Source organism: Euprymna scolopes, chromosome 28 (assembly GCF_053919585.1).
Source record: "Euprymna scolopes isolate OS-2025 chromosome 28, ASM5391958v1, whole genome shotgun sequence".
NCBI lineage: Eukaryota > Metazoa > Mollusca > Cephalopoda > Sepiida > Sepiolidae > Euprymna > Euprymna scolopes.
The window spans coordinates 105,847,454-105,867,871 of record NC_136509.1 but is presented as its reverse complement, the minus strand read 5'-3'; the positions used below and the strand labels follow the sequence as shown (position 1 = coordinate 105,867,871).

At 34.2% G+C, this 20,418-nt stretch overlaps 1 protein-coding gene across 2 annotated transcripts in view; it reads right to left on the bottom strand.

Moving 5' to 3' along the window:
* LOC145249772 (myosin-IIIb-like) overlaps positions 1 to 20,418 on the bottom strand; it is a 223,606-nt gene that overhangs the window by 89,419 nt on the left and 113,769 nt on the right. For both annotated transcript variants that reach the window (XR_013863576.1, XM_080111695.1), the window contains exons 7-13: positions 18,649 to 18,754; positions 14,889 to 15,011; positions 7,449 to 7,557; positions 6,207 to 6,323; positions 4,777 to 4,877; positions 2,931 to 3,017; positions 1,482 to 1,544 (exon numbers count right to left, since the gene is read on the bottom strand). Coding sequence is in view for 1 of the 2 variants with exons in the window: in XM_080111695.1 (XP_079967821.1) it covers positions 1,482 to 1,544; positions 2,931 to 3,017; positions 4,777 to 4,877; positions 6,207 to 6,323; positions 7,449 to 7,557; positions 14,889 to 15,011; positions 18,649 to 18,754 (706 nt within the window). In the remaining variant the exon portion in view is untranslated. The remainder of the gene's footprint in view (positions 1 to 1,481; positions 1,545 to 2,930; positions 3,018 to 4,776; positions 4,878 to 6,206; positions 6,324 to 7,448; positions 7,558 to 14,888; positions 15,012 to 18,648; positions 18,755 to 20,418) is intronic.

Here is a 20,418-nt window from a genome sequence, read left to right as displayed (position 1 = left end):
ACTTCTACCCCCTTTCGTATTATGAAGTTAATAATTTCTTGTAGTTTAGACTCCAATTGTTTCACATTATCTACTAAAATATAATATATGATAGAATTTATGACTAACTGAATTATACATGTACTTTGAGTGGCTAATCAACCATTTTGTATGTTTTTTTTTTAATCTAAAACATGACTCTCAAATCTATTTTTCATAACCAACCATATCAGCAAAAATAACAAAAAACCGTAAAATCCAAAAATATCATTTTCGGATGTTCATGATAATTTTGTTTTATGTGTTTGTAATTATTTAACAATTTCATTGTTTACTTGCTCGGCCCCAGAAGCAACAGAGATTAGACCATTCCTGTAATGATCCGGTCTCTGTTGATTTTGCGGTGGGAGTTAAGTTCTGTGCAGTTCTAGGAGGTCCACCCTCCCAGGCTTTACCGTCTCCCTTTTAGAAAAGGTTAGTTTATTGGTAATCGCCTGAGGTTCCCTTATCGTAGAATGTCGATGGGGCTTCCTAGGTCCTTTTTGCAGGTCAGAGTGCCCCTTCTCTAGGGTGCTGACTTATCAATCCTACTTTCCGACCCTGGTGTCTAAGTTCTTGCAGTGGGAGAGAATTTAACAATTACCTGAGCCTGTAACGAATAATAGGGAGTTTTTCTTCTGTTCATTTTTTGCTGAAGAAGAGATTTTCATTAATAATTTCTGAAACATATGTACACATAAAATTTTGTTTTGTTTATACACACGCACAAACACACACATATATATAGTTGCTAGTCTAGCCGCACCGATAAGCTGTGATGCAGCAAAACAGTACTGCATGTGGATGAGTGTATATATATATATATATATATATATATATATATATATATATATATATATATATATATATGAACAACATTTTGTTAAATTCCAAAAATACAAATTATATTAATCTTACTAAATTTTCTTTTTTCAAATAAAAAAGGATTAAATTAAACAGATAAATAAATAAAAATGAAAATGTCTATAGTGGTATAAATATAGAAACCCATGCATAAACCCTTTTCTGCTTTGCAGTTGTCCCGTTCCCACATCCATTTCCGCCTTACGATATTTCAATGTTTTTCCTTTTTTAAGGACATTCTTTAGTCCGATTTCTTTTGAAAAAGAGATGTTATCTCGAAACATTAAGACCTCAACCATCCCGGGTACATCACACAGTAAGTTCATATTTACTGGTTTGTATTGTGATCATTTGGAAAATAAATTGATATACAAAGTTAAATAAAATTTTTAAAAAACTAATAAGACCTTCTTTCATGTGTCTTTTTTTGCTCAATACAATAGCCGGTTCCCATTGCTATAGTCTTCTTATACTCTTCCATGTCTATTTACCAGCAATGCTTCAAGCAAACTACCTTTCTCTATTTTATATATATATATATATATATATATATATATATATATATATATTGTTGTGTTAGATCATATCAGAATACTTACTTTTGGGAATTGACTTTCATCATCAAGAATTGAAAGAAGTCCTGGTTTCTCTAAAAACATATTCTGTAAAGAGAAAGTGAATTTAATGAAAACAAAAATGGTTTGCTTTTCTGCATGAAAATCTCATTTGATTAATCCATATAAATAAAACAGTACATGTATATGTGTGTGTGTGTGTCTGTCTAAAAATATTTAACTGATAAACTCTTCAACTACGGGTCACATAATAGGAAATTTACAGGAGGATTTATTAAGGTTTATTGTCATTCCAAGTAAAATAAAATATAATAATAGTCGTAATATTAATATAATAACAAATATAGTATATGATTTCTCATTATACTCCTCCCCTACAATAAAAAATTAATTAATAAATATTATATATATATATATATATATATATATATATATATATATATATATATATATATATATATATATATATATATATGAGTGGGATGTAAATGCATCTTTGATTTAGTATGTTTACTTCCGATATATAGTCTCTGCAAGTGTAAATTCATTTTTCTTGAGCTTAATTTAATTGTGGCAATTTCGGAAAAAAAATATTGAAATATATATTAAAAGTATATATTTCTTTATAATTAAACACACACACATACACACACACATACACACACACACACACACACACACACACATATATATATATATATATATATATATATATATATATATATATATATATATATATATATATATATATATATATAATTGCCTAACAAACTTAGTATGTAGACTCAGTTACTCCACAAATCATAAATAAATTAATAAATAAAATAATTTTAAATTTATTCCATTTCTTGTGGCCAAATTAATATCACTGGGGTATAACCATAAAACAACATTATCGGTCCACACGAACTTCGAGAGATTAGATACATCTATTATTTAATAAAGAGCATTTTCCTGATATATATTATGGAACGTTGTCACACACATCAGATCACTGTGTAGACGTTTTGACTAAGCAAGTAAGATTTACTACTGAAAATAATAAATAAATATAAAATCACTTGCTTTTGTCTTCTTTCATAACACCGAAATATTTCCATTTCTTGCATTGTGATAGCCTTCTAATACTTCTTTAGCTACATATCACACACAATGCTTAAAGCAAACATCTTATTTTCATTTGTCCTATTTTATAAATCATATTTATTGAAAGTTTATAGCCATTTAAACGGATTATATCATATTAGTAAATATTTATTACAGATTACATATATTTAGTAAATATTAAATTATTTTGTAAATTTATTATGGATTACAAATATTTAGTAAATATTCAATTGAAAATATCAATTTGTTTATTTCCTATTAATTAACGAACTAAAATATTAAGAATAATTCAAATTATTGTCACAATTTCCAAAATATTTCATTCGTGAATATAAAATAAAATTCAACTGGGAAAAAATTGTTTACCAGCAAAGGTCGATTATCGATAAACTGTATTTCCTTCCAGTCAATTCCTTCTTTCTTGTATTCGTCCTGTTCCAATTGAAAGACATACTGAAAAAAAATTTTAAAATGAAATTTTTAAATTATAATTGCAATTAGCATCAAACGTGATTTTTCCAAGATATTATCATATTTAACCTGTAACAGTCATAAATAAGATAAAGACTTATTTTCGCCCGTGAACCAATATCCCTACTAGGCGATTTGGCCGTATACTGACCAATTAGCTTGCAAGGCACATTGACTCCATCTGTCCCCTAAGGAACTTCTTCAGCCCCTTTGGGAATCACGGTCAGTCTACAGAAAGGACCCTAAAGTCAACGAAGAAAGACCTGTTAACACTTTCCATTTAATTACGGAGGAATTTGGGTACAACTTTTGTCTTTACTAAAAAGTCACAAATACTAACATGATCTGTGAACTTCACTCACCATTTCGCTATCATTGGGTCATTTTGAAAGACATTGAGTTTTTCCATTAATTTGTCTACACATCCAATACCATATAGCACTACTATACGCATTGGTAGTCTCAGTTTTTATCTGATATGCTACACGGTTTGTAGTAAGAACTTGCCTGTTTTTTTAAAGCTAACCATCCAATACACATGTGTAGTAATGCTTTATTGGGGTCATTTATAGCAAAAATCACATGTGCTAAGTAGTTGAATGCACTAACCTGCAAAGAATTCCTTTATCTGGCATTAATTTAACGATTGGTTTCTTTATCTAGTATTCCACTCAAAGTATGTGTATAAATCAGTGGGTCATGAATATTGTCATATATTATGTTGTAATAAATAATGTGTAAGTTTCTTCTGAGAAAAAATAGTAATCTAAACAACAGGAAATGTCTAATTTTAAAATACAAGTTTAAAAAAACATCCCTTCATGCTTTGGGGGAATCTCCAATCATCTGACGATTTCGAAAAATGTCCATCTCTGTCTGTAGATATTGTCAAAAGCAATAATATTGGCATTCTTCTGAAAACTAAGGAAGGTAAATACCTAATCACAAATCAACTAATGTCAGTCCGATTTAAATGGAATCCAACATACAAAGAGGAATAACACTAATTACACCAATTATTCAATCTTACATTAGTTTCTAGTTTATGTTTGTTTGTGTGCATTTAGTCTTAATACAGTTTCATTTTCAGGCTTATTCAGGCCGTTTTAGACTTAGGAAATGACTAATGCGTTTTTATTTGTTGTTTTGAGAGTGGTTGCTATTCTGTTACTTTGAAATTCTAATAATGAAGCAAATAGTGTTTCTGAATTTTTTAGATGAGGCTCGATAATTCATATTATTTGGGTTATTCTAACTACTGTTCTCATCTTAAGTATTATTCCACAATATTTTGGCCGATGTGACTTTCAACCTTTTTTACATGTACCTTTTCGAATTCAGAAATCTTTTTGTCAAACTCGGGAATTTTTCAGTTCAACTTCAGAATATTTCTATCAAACACAGGAATCCACACGAGATTTCGAATGTAACCCAAGCATGCTAGTAAGTAGCGTTAGCCAAGTAGAAGTCCTAAGTAATTAGCAATTGTATTGCCTGCACTGAGATATAAATCTTCAAGCTTCAAAAAAGTTTTACTTGAAACCAAATTTTACCAAGTACTTTATCCATTATGCCATGGGTAATTTAGGATACTCAAATTCGTCAAGATACACATAAAGTAACTTTTTCAAATAAGACATTTCTGTACTGTTTCGCTTTCTTCTTCTAATATATTAGGACCACTTTCATACCCAGGTAACTTTGAATATCCCTACTAGTAAAAAATAAGAATGTTACTAACCTGGTTAAAAAAGAAATGGAGTTGTTCGTTTGCCAAATTAATGCAGGCTTGTTCAAAGCTGTTGTCTTCGAAATGTTCAAATCCAAAAATATCCAAGATTCCTGACGCAACAAAATAGAAACAGTTTTAGTAAGGAGTGTGGAGGTGGCAAGACAAAATTATTGTTTCAGGAGTTTGAATTTGACCTTTTAATATTTCAGGAATTGGAATTCAGTATTTGAGGTACCAACTGCACGACTTAATTTGTTTTTATATATCAGTTTTTAACAATTTAAATTCTTTGCATTTCATTCATTAACAAACAAAATCCATTGAATACATATAGGCAATACCTTTAATATTTAAATGTATTTAAAATAATATATTTTCTTGGCTACTTTCTTTAATAAAATAGATAAATATTTTCTTTTTGCCAACATTAATTTTTATTCCAGTTACAACAAGAACTTTTGGAATTCTTGGTTCTAATCAAATTGCTTTCCTTGGGATAATTAGCAAGATTCTAGCCAAATTAAAACATGGGCCTCATAAAACAGAGGGCCTCTTAGTGTGCATCTGCCTGGAAGTAATACAAAGTGATACAGTTATATTTATAAATTATAATTATGATTATAATTGTAAAAAATAGTCATAAACTTTTAATTATAACTGTAAAAATATTTATAAAATGATTATAATTGTAAAAATAATCATACAGTTGTGATTATGATTGTAAACAAATTTACAAAATTTTTATTTTAATTGTAAAAATAATTGCAAAATTATAATTGTGCAAATGACTATGGAATTGTGATTATAATTGTAAAAATCTATATATCTATAAAAGTGAAATTGTTTGTGTGTGTGTGTGTGTACATTTCCCTATCAAACTACTCTGTCAATTTTCAGTCTATAGACTCGAGATTTGACATAAGGGATATTGAGATGTGGGAAAATCTTTTTAATCGGTTTTCGGACAGAAATTAGGCTGTTGAGGGGTAAAAGTTCAACGATTTGACCTTTGAAAACTCTTTATAGACTCTACCAAACTCCTGCGCCAATTTTTTTTTTTTTTGTCTAAACACTTGAAATTTTAGATGTAGGTTACCTGGACATGAGTTAATTTTTTATATTTATGTATATACATATGCACATAAAGTTATGAACAGTACATAGGGCCCGAGAAAATCCGGGCTTAACTGCTAGTAATTATAAAATTGTGATTATAATTGCAAAAATAATTACAAAATTGTTATTATAATTGTAAAAATTGTGATTATAATTTTAAAATTAATTAGAACATTTGTAAAATGATTATAAAATTTTGATTATAATTATAAACATAATTATGAATTGTGATTATAATTGTAAAAATAATGATAAAATTGTGATTATAACTGTAAAAATAATTATAAAATCGTGAATAATTCCAAAATGAAAAAAATAATTACCAATTTCTAAACATTTTGCATGGACAGCTTCTGTTGGAGCAATTAGACAATTAATTTTATTGACAATCCATCCAAAGAGTCGGCCATATATTGCTTTAGCCATAGCATCCCTTGCATCTGAAATTGAAAAAAAATATTTACAAAGTTTCTTCTTGACTTAAATTAATAAAAACTAACTATCCTGATTCAGTGTTTCCCGATAGTGCATTTATTTGTAATTTGTTTTGCTTTTCATTTTTTTAAGTACACCGGGTTTTTTTTATGTGTGTGTGCGTGTGTGTGTGCGTGTGTGTGTGCGTGTGTGTGTGTGTGCGCTCGCGCGTGTGCGCGTGTGTGTGTGTGTGAGTGTGTGTGTGTGTGTGTGTGTGTGTTTTCAAAATATTAGTTTTTCAAAGGAAAATAACTTTGTATGGATGATTATAGACTGACTTACCGTTCATGGCATTGTATGTGAGAAGTAGGTCACCTCAAAGTTCAAGTGTAGGTTTAGTCGCAGAAGATTGTATGCGTTCAAAGAGAAGAATGTCCTTCTTTAGGGACAAGTAGCAAGCATGAACGGCATATTCCAGCAGATAAACAAGAGACACAAATAGAGAAAGAATATGTTGATGGACGGATTGAAGTAAATCTGATTTTTTTTTTTTAAGAGACTAGATAATTTAATCTAGAATTTTAACATTAGCTTATAAAATCATTTTAGGGTTAGTATAACTACAAGGTTTGAAGGTTACCAAATATCATCGCACCAATCCCTAGCATGTCACTATTGTAACAGTCAAATATTTTATTTACATTATGAATTACTTTCTTTAATGTAAATTGATAGGTAAATCACTTGACTAGTTGCCCTTCTCCCAGATAAGCACAAGAGCTTTGGTGTAAAAATATAAATCGCCAGACTTCTACTTACAGCATCTAATTTTGTTTCCTGGTGGCTGTAGTTGGATCAAGTACACTGACCAGAATGGGTTGTATGTCCCACCTTATAACGACTGACTGTTAGTAGTTTTAATTCATTTGTCGATACAGCCCGATAAAAGGTATTTTCATTTAAAACTTTAATGTTGTCTGTTAATTAATTTTGGAATCAGATTAAAATTGTGTTGCTATCTATTATCACATTTTATTATAATGGTGTGGGACAATACCAACGAGCGTAAAATTCAGTTGGTGTTGCTATTAAATTGGCCTTGTGTCAAACATATTCCGACCCATCAAAACATAAAACGATGTTCAATATACCTTCTGCTTTTTCCATTGTGTAGTTCCTTTTTACAATTTCTCCAGCAGCGAAGACCGTCATAGAGGTTAGTGCTTGCATCACCTCATTGGTATCAAGTTCTAACAAAGTCTGGAAATAAAACAAAAAATAAGTAAATGTCTGAAATGGTATAGTACTCATAGAAATATAAACGACTATGTGTAAGTTATCGAGAACGCATGAAAATTCCATGGTGCTTTCTATATTAATCTGTATAATTTACTGTTAATAATTATATTCTTTTTTAAATAAATGTTTATCAGGTAAATCGGAAAAGTCTCAGTCACACAATGCTGTTTACTCTACATGAGTCTATACGCTTCTTTCTTAGAACTGCCTGCCTATGAAACACAGTTCTGCTGGCTTGCTTCTTGAGCGACTGCAATATTGTTACCTTCAAGTCCAATGTAAACAAGTTGGAATTTTTGACAGTCGATTCAGCTAGACAGGTGTTTTTCATAAAAGATTGGCGAGGGGGTACCAGAGATTAGAACTCAGACGAGCACTTGCCATGGAAATAACGATAAAACAAAGACAGGCCTGCAACATCTCCCTGTGGGAGAGAGGTTGCAGGAAAGAGAAAAGGGCATCCCCCACTAAGCCACGAAGCCTATTTTGTACTCTGTCAAGGCAGGATAGGCTTTTCTAGCAACTCCTGCCAAGACGTGGCAGCAGTACTCCATTTTTGGACGTACATGGCTTTTATATAGATAGAGAATTGCATCAGCAGTGAGATATCTTCTGGAGCGGTAGAAGGTTCCTACCATTTTTCCAGCGACCTTGGCAACAGACTTGATGTTCCATTTCAGGTCAGGAGTAAAGGTCAAGCCTAGAAGCTTATCAAAACATGGGGATTTCCCTAGACTAGAGCCATCCATTTCAATTGATGCCAGATGGGGATCAGAGTGTTGATGATGTAAAGATAGGAGCTTGGTTTTAGATGCATTAAAAGTAACCAGCCACCTCTTCCCCCACTGTACCACGTGTTCGAGATCAGAGGAGAGAGAATCAGATGTGTTGCCATAGATGGTTGTGTCATCAGCATAGATGTCAACGAATGATTTAAGTATGTGTTTTGGGAGATCATTGATGTAGATAAGGAAGAGAGTTGGGCCCAGGATGGACCCAAGGTGTTGGAAAGCACTTCTCCTTAAGGCAATGCTTAAACAGTTTTGTAAGTATGGGGCAAGTTCTGGTTGAAGCTTTTCCAGCACTATAATTGGAATGCCATCAGGGCCAGTTGCTTTACTGGAATCAAGATTCTTGATTAGCTTGGCAACTTCACGCACAGATATTTGTATGTTGCATAGCGTGTTGTCTCTCATAGGAGGAAATATGGGGAGTTGATGGCCTTCGTCACATAGGGTAAAATTAGCTGCAAAGTTCTTGGCAAATAGTTTGGCGTTGTCTGATGCTGATGGTCCATTGATGATGGTTGGGATAGAATGCACGCTTCCGTTCAGGATCCTGTTTGCTATTTGCCAGAACTGGTAGGAACCAAGCCGCTGCTCAGCTACTTTGGATTTAATGGACTGAGCATATAGCATATAGCTCTCTTGCATTTTTTTATTACTCTTTTACAGTGGTTGCTGAGAGTCCTGAAAGCAGCTTTAGTCTCTGTACATCTATTACGTTGGTAGTTATGGAAAAAGTGATTTCTAAGTACAATGGCAGCAGCACATTCTGGGAAGAACCATGGCTGGCTGTTAGGTTTTTGTTGGAATTTTTTAGATGGAATGTATCGGTCTATACCTACAATTAACCATTAGGTCAGGTCTGATACTATGGAGGACACATCTTTTTTAAAGATGGAATGCAGGGTTAGATCAGATATAAATGTACAGAAACTATCCCAGTCAGCCGTAGAGTATCGATATACAGTATGGTGGAGAGGTATGTCTGGAGACTTATTGCATTTCTTTTTTATCTTAACTGATACAACCGAGTGGTTGGAAGATCCCAGAGGAGACAGAACGGAAAATGAACATAGCTCAGGGGAAGTTGTGAGAAAGAGGTCTAGAATGCTCGTACTGACCAGATGGGTGAGTTCGTGAACAATCTGGGTGAGGTCATAGACAATGATGAAATCATAACAGAACCTCCCCTCATCATCTGTCTTATTCGAGTGGGTCAGCCATTCCACATTGTGGACATTGAAGTCACCACAAATGTGAATGTTAGCCAAAGGATGAGCAGACAGGACGTGGTCAATTTTCTCAGATATGCTCTTAAAGAGAGCAATTCCACTGTTGCGGGGGGGGGGGGCGATAGAGGGCAAATATAAATGCAGTGGTGTAAGGTAGTGCAACCGGGAAGCATATATGAGGTAAATTAGGGTCTTCTCTGGAGATATCCCTATCACACGGAAAGCCATCTTATATGTAGGCACATATTCCATGGGGGTCAGATTTAGATGTTAAGTTAGAGTATTCTTTAATTATGAACTCATCTAGGGAAGTGGTCGGCCCTATGCCAGTTTCGCTTAGGAAGAATATGTCCGGTTTAATCTCCTGTAATTGAGTTTTAACCTCTGGAAGGTTAAAACATAGACCCCTGATGTTGGAAATGGAGACATGGTAGTAAGGGTTTACATTGGAGGATGGGGTTCTAGGTTTATTCGTGCCGCTCATCTTAGCTACGAGGGTCCTGACAGTACTGTGGTTCCGCTCAATGACCCCATTTCTGCTTGGTACATGGGCACATCAGAACCGCAGGCATACTCCCCAGCCATCGGTAAACTTTTTGAATTGCTCACTGGTTAATGCGGTGCCATTGTCGATTAGTATCTCTGTTGGGGAACTTCGTTCAAGGAAAACACTGTTTAACTGACGGATGATGGTGGTTGTATCTTGCCAGTGCAGTGACCACCATATCACAAACCTGGATGGGCCACAGTCAATGAGAGTCAGGAAATCCTTGCCGTTGTGGTGGGTAATATTTATCACCAGCCAGTTCCAGTGGTCCCTCACCTCCAGCTTCCCTTTCTCCCAGTGAATGGGTGCTGGGTCAATGGATTGGCAAGCCACACAGGTTTTGACCACTCTTCTGACGTCTGCCTTCTGCACTCCTGAATCAACCAACTTAGTGAAATATAAGGTCCATTTGATCCCAGGGTGCCCACTTTGCTGGTGGACTTCTTTGATTCGATTAAATCGAATGGGGCTCAATGACACAGCACAGGTAAGTTATATGGGTACAATAACTCTCCTAGTGGCGTCAAGACATTTTTGGGGTACCTTGTCAAAAAATCTGCTTTGTTCAGGCTAGATTTGACCAAGGACATCTCCATTGACAGTTTGTATTCTTGTATCAGCCTCACGATTGTGTCAAGCCATCGTCAGATGAGCATTTCGCTCATGACTTTGGTTTGCACCCTGGCTCTCCCAATAAGGGTATCTGAAATTCACTTGCGGATGCAAGCAGAATCGGTGAACAGTCGCAGGGTAGTGGATTTCCACAGGATTGCCAAGTTTATCCCCTTGATAACGGCATCAAGCTCTGCCAGGTTTATATGCTGGGAGTCCTTTTCTGATCGTAGCCAGCAAGCATCCTCCACCACAGCCCCATCATGGACTAGCGACCCACCAGTGGCAAGAGAGCTCGCATCAACCCACACACTGAGGTTTTGGACGTAGACACACCATCAGTTCCATGCTGGGTCTTCCTTGCGCACTCTGGTAAGGACCTCCCTGATCAGTGTTGAGAGCGGCATCATGCACTTCATCATCCCACCCAGTGGTAACATCAGACGCTCTTTGCTTGATGAACACAAAGCCAACCGGCCACAATGAGGTGCCCAAGAAACTTTCCACACAGAGAAAATATGCTTCGCCATGTAGCAACATGAGGCATGTCTGGGACCATGTTTCCTCGTTTCCAACATAGGACATCATTCTCTTTCCAGACCTGCTGACCAAGCACTTGTGTACCATCCTGTAGCCTTCCTGGTTCCTTGCTGAGAAGGCCAAAGTTGCAGAGATGCTCCTTCATGTGTGCTGCAGCCATAATTCCTTCGTTCACGTACACATCATCAATATATGCAGATGTTGCCTACTGTAGGCGCTCATTCTTAGCCAGAATGGCATCAACAATCATCTGCATAATCAATGGCGCCACATTAAGTCCAAACCCTATGTCGGTCAGACAATACCTTTTCCCCTTAATAAGTATGGTTTGGTAGGGCCACAGTGATCAGAGCACGCACACTTGAAGATAGGCCTTGTGAAGATCTTACACAGGTACATTAGATCCCATTTGCCATCATTCTCTCCATTTCTTGGTGCAAGAGCTGTAAAAGGGTCAACGTGTTCGTTCAGTTCCCAATAGTCAAGCACTGGCCTCACCTTCTGCTTCTTTTGCTGGTTAACCACTATTAGCAGGATCAGACACATTGGGGAACCTAATTCCTTCTCAAAATAAGGAACTAGCCCCCCCATTATCGATCCAAGTCTGTAGTTCCTTGTCGTATTCTGCACAGGCTCTGGGAGGAATCTTATATTCCGGCACTCTATTGTACAATTTCTTTGGTGGCTGCTCATTTGATTATTTCCAGAATTTTGTGTGCTGATCGAATTCAGTACAAAAGTCAGGCTGCTCCAGCTCCATGGCTGTGCCTAGAGCGAGACCTGCTTCAGTGAGCTGTGCCCTACCCTCATCGTCAATACAGACGCCACCCAATTCTTTGATAGCATCCATTCCTAGGAGCAGGTTATAATCAAACCGCTCATCGTCTATAACTAAGGCTTGCATGGCTACTAAGGGCCCATCGCCGATACTCACACAGGTGATGCTTACTCCATAAGAGGCTAGAGAGCTCCCGCCAACTGTCAGCACCAGACCCTTCAGCAGTCTCTGGAAAAATTTGGCCCACCACATTTATAACACTTTGCGTCTTCTGTTGGCAGTGCAGGTACTTCCACGGCTGCTGAAACCGGCTCTGCATTGTCTTTTAGAATATTCCGAGCTCTGACCAGCAACTCCTCTAACCTCAGCTCACTGAGCCTTGATGATGCTGGCAGCAGTTGGCTGGCATTGTCCGGGAGTCCGGTCAGAAAGGCACATCCTAATATTTGGTCACTCACCCCACCGAACAGCACAGCCAACTTCCTTGAATCGGCCAGGTACACATCGACCGTCTCATTTGGCCCAAGCCACCATTTGTTGAACTGCCTCCAGGCAAAGGCTGCATATAGTGTGTGTCTAACCTCCTCCAGGCCAGATTCATCTCTGAGCTGCTGATAGATGGCGTACGCTCATTTGGTAAGCCTCATGACGATGACTAGTGCTGGATCCTTTATTTGGCAAAGCTTGCAGACACACTCGGCCTTTTCCTGCCACTCAATTACAGAGGGGCCGGCAGGGAAGACGTCAAACTCTGGAAACAGTTTTAGGTCGAACCTGTCCATAATGTAACAAAAAAGCCAAAATAGCTTAAATCGGAAGTCTGAGACACGATGCTGTTTACTCTACATGGGTCCAAACGCTTCTTTCTTGGAACTGCCCGCCTATGGAACACGGTTCTGCTGGCTTACTTCTTGACCAATTACAATATTGTTGCTTTCAAGTCCAATATAAATAAGTTCGGAAAGTCTGCCGATGTTTACTCTACGTGAGTCCAAACGCTTCTCCTCCACCCCCACCCCCGAAACTCACTTTTATGATTACCGGCCGCACCTCAAAATCACATGTGAGACTCGATTTTTCAAGAACTGTTTGAGACCGTGGGCATTGAAATTAGAGTCAATACGATTAAGAAAAAATGACTTTACTTTTGTTTCGGAAAAATGTCATTGTCAGCTAAATATTCTTTTAATAAATAAAACAAAAATGTCTCTTATTTATTTAAAATTTTGGCAATTTAATTCTTTTAAAAATAATAAATATCCATTGGAAATTCTACTGTACTTTCTACATTAATCTGTATAATTTATTGTTTATATTAATATTCTTTTTAAAACAAGAAATGTCTGTCAGGGTAATACTATGAAGAAAAACATGATTTTTTTCTTTTACTGTAACAATAATTGTCATCATCAGCCAAATATACTTTAAATAAATACAACCAATATGTTTCTTCTATAATTATTTATTTAAAATTGTAGTAATTTAATTAATCATCAACCTGTCGCAAATGAGTTTTATGTCTGTGGAAGATGATAACTTACATATTCTATCGTGAGAATTTGTTTCTATATTTATTTATTCATTTAACATTGTAACATTTTAATTATTTTTAAAATAATATTCTTTTTCTTATTACCGTAAAAATAATTGTCAGATAAATATTCTTCAAATAAATAAAACGAACGCCAGTTTTTGAAATGTATTTACTTATTGGAACAACTCCTTTTAAAATAAGTCAAGTCAGAATTGTTTGCCTTAGCGACACCAGATTAATCACCAAATTTTTGCTGATCATTTTTTAGTGTGAGAATTCAAGCTCTGGATTTAGAACAAAAACAGCTTGATTTGACCCGTCGGCTTCCTACGTTTTAAATAAAGCCATGAGATGCAAAAACGCCAGAAAGCGAATAATTTAAATAGCTAGCCTCTTTCTTTCTCCACTTCAATTCACTCTTCTCTTTACTTCAGAAAGCAATTTCAACCAATGAAAACCGTTTTAAACCCAGAAATTAGAAAATCTATGTCAAATAATAAATCAAACTTATAAAAACAGTTACATAGAAAAGTATCAGACTTCTCCAGCTGGCGCATCCACATCTGCAGAAATTAAGAACGTACGCTCATGATCCTTTCCAGTACCTTTGGCTTGGACAGGTGAAAGAAGCAGTACTTCAAGACTCATCATTCTAGCACACATCTACACACACATTAACCAGAACAAGGTAAACCAATGCATCCTAACACGGTACCATATTGTCTATCATTCACACATTCATATTCACACTAACAAATATAGACATAGATTACTCCTCGTGTCTGCTTATTGATGTATCATTTTCTTACCATAAAAGTTGCCCAAATGAACATTTCTTTAGTTTTTGTAAACTTGTAGATATATAAATGCTTTGTTATTTAATAATGTTTTCCTTGATTGCTTATTTACAAAACTTTGTTAATGTTATGTTACCGCATGGTCGCTGGTTAACCTAATATTCTTCAATGTTTCATTTGTTTCACTTGTTTCCACTTCCATTGCATGCACGACCATATTAATCCTTCATTTTCTTCCTTCAATATACCATAACTTTTATAAACAATTTATATTAATTACCGGTGCGGTTCTTGGCAATACCTAGAGACGCTATCATCATTCCAAAATGGCTATCACCAAGGCCAAGAGTCACGCCACAAGAACAGTTTTTATCTGAGTTTGAATGACAGTTGACGTTTCAGCGCAAGGTCAATACGTACAATAAAATCTCCATTTTTCTTTACAAAAAAAACTTTAGTAAACTTACTGTTGCAGCATTAAGGGATTTCTCTGTTTCCACAACAGACAATTCTTCATTTTCATTGCCGACAAAAGTTGTATTTCCAATGTACAAAACAGCGGCCATAGCATTGAAAACATCAAATTGCTCCTGGGAATATAAAACAGAATTAGCATTTTTATAACGCTTTTATCATAATAAGCCTAACCAATGAAAATTTCCATGCGTAAAACATTTTTAATCGATTAATAATAAATTAGAATGGCTGAATTATATTTACTACATCGTGACATTTCGAAATTCGAAAGCTATTTTGAAGCATTTAAATTGTCGATTAGAAAATGTTGTACTAGAATAGTCTACACTTGTTTTTTCCTATTATGGACTTACTATTGTCGCGGTATGTGTTCACCGTTCCCACGTTTACAATCATTACAAATTCAAACGCACTTTCAAAAGCGTAAGTGTTAAGCCATACCCCCAAAACCAAGAACAACATTACGTAAAAATGTACGCGACTCTTGCTGCTACTGTCCCATAATGGAAAAATACAAGATTGGCTCTTTTTCTGACAGTCATGAAATATCATCCTTTACGAACACTAAAGTAAAACATTTGATTACAAGAGTGTCCGAAAGTGTTGTAATAGCATAGCCTACACCTATTTTTTTCCAATACAGACTTACTATATATAATGTAAGCACCAATTGTTGATTTAGACATTAGTAATATTTTACTGTCTGTCTGTCTGTCTGTCCATTATTGTATTCTCTATTGTAATAAACCCCAAAAACATTTTTTCTGCCTTTTACTAACGTGTTGGTTTTTCTTTCCACTTAGTAAAACCTTGTCTATTGTACACCTTTATACAGGATAACAACAATAAAAAATAATTTCTGGCTTGCATTTGTAATTTGATTGGTCTCCATCCTCTTTTCTTCTCTACAATATCTCTCTCACAGATGTGAACCTACTAATTTCAGTCTTTTCTATAAATACTATTATAGCATGTATTCTTCAGAGTTATTTGATCTATTCCCTGCTTCCTTTATTCCGGCTCATTTGACTCGTTTGTCTAGTGATCTTCATGGATTTACTGTCTTTCTAGTATCTTCTTTTCAAGAACTAAACGCTTGTGGAAATCTCTTCCTGCTAACTGTTTTTTTTCCTACCTATAGTCTTCGTCTTTTCAAGACTAACGTCAATAGACATCTGTCTTTGCAATAATCATCTTTCGTTCTTGTAAGCTCCTTACATAAAGTAGCTTCAAGCCTTGTCTGAAGCGATGTCTATAAAAACCTATAAAATAACGTCTAAATCAAAGAAGTTAAAAAAGAAATTAGAAGAACGGGACATATTTATATTTATTTATGTACATAAAATAAAAACACATTGGTTTTTGTTATAGAGGAAGATGTTTGCTTTAACAAGATAATAATCCATGGTGTAAATTTACATACGTACATGTATATCTAGAGAGAATGAATATTGAGTTTTAATCGCTTTGACATTGATATTAAAGGCGTACTTTTTCTATTTAAAAATTAAAACGATCTTCTTAATATACTCAGTCATGGATAAGCGACTTTGCATATTCCCTTGAAAAACTATTCATTTTTTTCAGGTTTTTTTGTTGATTGGTTTTATTTAACTATTATGCATAATTCTTTTTATGCATGGTTTCAGCAACGTGCATAATTGTGTAGAATTTTGGATGAAAATGTTCTAGCACACTGACATGAGAGAATGTGTGTGTGAGATCACTTCTTAACCTATATACTCAACGAATTTTTTTATCTACAGACTTGAAATTTAGTATATAGTGTATTCAGACGTGTTGAAAACTTTTTAATCGGTTGTCATTGGTAAAAAAGCTGCTAAGGTGTCAAAATTTAAAAATTGGTACTTGAAACTTGATAATTAGGGTATTTGGATATTTTAATAGTAATATTCATGGATCTTGTACACGTAAAAAACTATGTATAGACATGTATCCATATATTGATATGTTTCATAACTCCATAACGTGTACAACATCCGTGGGTATTACTATTTACAAATAATTCATATAATTTTCTGTAAAGTAATATCATTGCTAGTTAGTAGCAAATAACTCAGAAGAATTCCCAATCACCCGCCATTTTTAAATAATTATTATCTCTGGCATAACAAATGGCTACATGTGATCATCATAAGTTTAGTAATGATATACATGTTGAGTTTGCAATTACTATTATTACGAAACATAAATAACAAATTTATAAATATACTAATAAATAAACGAACATTAAGCTAACAAATGAATTGTAATAAATATTAGGGGTGGTTTAGAAAAACAGGTTTTGGTAAAGCGAGAGAAAACAAACTACCACTATTAAACAAATTATGCCCCCTCGTCTTTCCCTTCTCTCTTTCTTCTCTCTTCCCCATTCTTCTTTTTTTTTCTTGCCTTCTCCCCCAGTTTCCTCTCCTTCCTCTTCTCCCAATCGTCCTTTGTTTCTTTCCCTCTTTTCTTTTCTTTCTTACGTTTCCTATTCTCCTTTCCCTTCCCTTAACTGATCCCTAAAAGTCTAAGAATTTGTCAATAAATCCGGATGAATCTTAAGGTTTTCGCAGAAAGACATAAGCTTGCTCAGAGACAAAAGATAATAAAAAAGAATGAAAATATACTAGCTCATATAGGTTTTAGACTGGCAGAGAGCAGCAGGTAGATGCAGCAAACACTTGTTGAACATAACATTGGGTCCAAAATTTAACTTCTCAAACCCCAACCCTACCCGCTCCACTTTCTAACCCCAACATAAAAGTGAATGAATAAATAAATTTAAAAAAAATAGATAAATAAATAATTAAATAAATCCACACTCAATCAACCTTATTCTCCACACAGCTGAACTTCACACCCTGACCCTGTTTTACAAAAAAAACTTCTTTTGCTGAAAGTTGATTTTCGTTTTTCGTTAAGAATGTCTTGAAGAGGTCTTTAGTTACTAAATACTAGAAGACCAAAACATGTTCATGACTGTGTAGCAACACATTACTGCTAATGTAAAGACAAATTGAAAGTGTAACTTGCTCTATTTTCATATTCAGCACTCTTGTATTAACCTCATTATATTTCACTGGTTACCTTACCTTTGAAAAATAGCAACCTCAAACTATATATATATATATATGTATATATATAGTTTGTTTATATATATATATATATATATATATATATATATATATATATATATATATATATGCATGTGTGTCTGTGTGTCTGTGTGTGTGTGTGTGTGTGTGGTTGTTTATTATACAATCAAACTACAAATACAGGACATAAATTACATTCTGTTGTTATTTTGTATAAAGGAGTACAATAGACAAGGTTGTATAATAAAAATATAATATAGTGGATTTACATCTAGGAAACTAAACAATACAATACAAATGTGATAATTATTATTTTACACTATATATATATATATATATATATATATATATATATATATATATATATATATATATATATATATAGTGTAAAATAATAATTATCACATTTTCTCAATTAGTCTTTTATTACTTTTCAAAAGGTAGTCATTATAATATTGTTCGGTATTGCGACTAACAAGTCTGCAAAATTATGTTATTGCTGCATATTCAGTCGCCTACTCGTCTGATGTTTATCTTAAAAAAACTTAGAAAACACCATTTTGAACAACTTACATTGTTCATGTAACTGACACGTGCTGCCGTTCCTTCTTGAGTTAATATGCCATGAAACAAAAGAAAAAAAACTTACCAAATCAGTGAAGCCGACCCAATCCATCGCATCACAAAGCATCTGATACTTTTCTTTTAAGTCTTCTATGTTATTGTTCACATGCTCACTGCTGTTGTGCAAATACCTGAAATTAAGAAATGACTGATACATATATTCAAGGTTAGACTGGAAAGTAATGAGACTGGATGAATACTGAATGAAAAAGGATGATAGAATTGCTGTTATTGTCTCACACGAAATCTAACGAGTATATAATTGTAATTTTAGCTTTTGACATCCATTAAACTTTTGGAACACTGAGCAATGAATAAAAATACTGAAACAACCTCCTTATTCAGCCGATCTTATTTCATGTGACTTGTTTCTTTTACCAAGGTTCAAGCTATCCTTAAAGAAACATGTTCTGAAAGGAAAGAGGACATCCAAAGGATCATAATGACAAAGATGAAAAACGCCCCAGAAAAATATTTCCACAAATGCATAAGAATTGCAAAGAAAGAATTGGAATAATTTGTTTGTGCCCCTAGCCCCGTTATTTTAAAATCCCTTCTCCAACTATAGACCCTGCTTTAAAATGTGTACATTATAAATAAGAGACTGACTACAGCACTAAACATCCATAATGTGTAAATAAATGAGTAATCCATAACGATTATAATCAAAGTTTTATTAGAGAATTTAAAATAGCCAATAATAATGTTCAGAGGAGAGAGGGGCGTTACGTATCCTTCCAGATTTCCATTCTAAGCTGATGATTTGGAAGTGACCAGTTGCAGCACGTATGATTCGTACCACTGTCCAATTCCAATTGCCAGGGGACAAACACTTCCATGAGCAAAAACAATAGTCCAACAAACTGTATTCATTGGTCAATGGGCCAATTACTAAGTGATAAACTTATTTATTCACACCAAGAGAAAATAGCCCATCAAAATATGTGATGCAAATTAATTGAATTAATAGACTGAAATATTGAGTAGATGCTGTCACATTATGAAATATCTATTTCACCACCTTTAATGCAAGTGTATCCTGATTAATACATGCGAATCATTTGCAAACGTATGCTCACCAATCGACCAACACTTTGTGTGCTATTTACAAATACAAGCACACTAATGGCATACAAATTTGGTTTAACAACTTCGGGCTATTTGTAAACAAACGATTAAAAACCATACATACATCATGTAAAAAGGTACTGAAAAAAGGTACATCAACCTTGATGAAACTACATATTAATAGTCAAATTCATATTAAATGAAAATCTCTATCGTTCGAAATGCACCAATTTAATTGGCATGCAGATATTTGGATTTTATTTATGCAATTTTATAGAACAATTTTAAAAGCATAAAATAATGAACAATTTTATTAGAGTAAAATATTGCACATTTAAACATTTTAAATGCTATTCATTATTGACTTTTTTTTTTTTTCATTTATAATGAAAATGCTTAAAATAATTCCAAGCAAAATTGAAAAACAAGCTCAGAACAAAAAGTGTAATTCTTTGGTTAAGCATTTTCGTCCTGATACTAATATTACTGTTGATACATGTTATCGGTTTAATGATTACTTCAAAACTATCAATGGGGATAGTATAATATTTAACAGCTTTATTTAACCATTTACAGATTAAATGATAATGTAGGGGCCTTGGATGCATGATGATTTAAAGTTTATGACAGAGGCCATGTTGTTTACCTCTTAAACTGTCATGACCGATTCTGTTTTACACAAGGGCGATAATTCTCACTTGTTCAATCCAAGGTATTTTTAAATGGC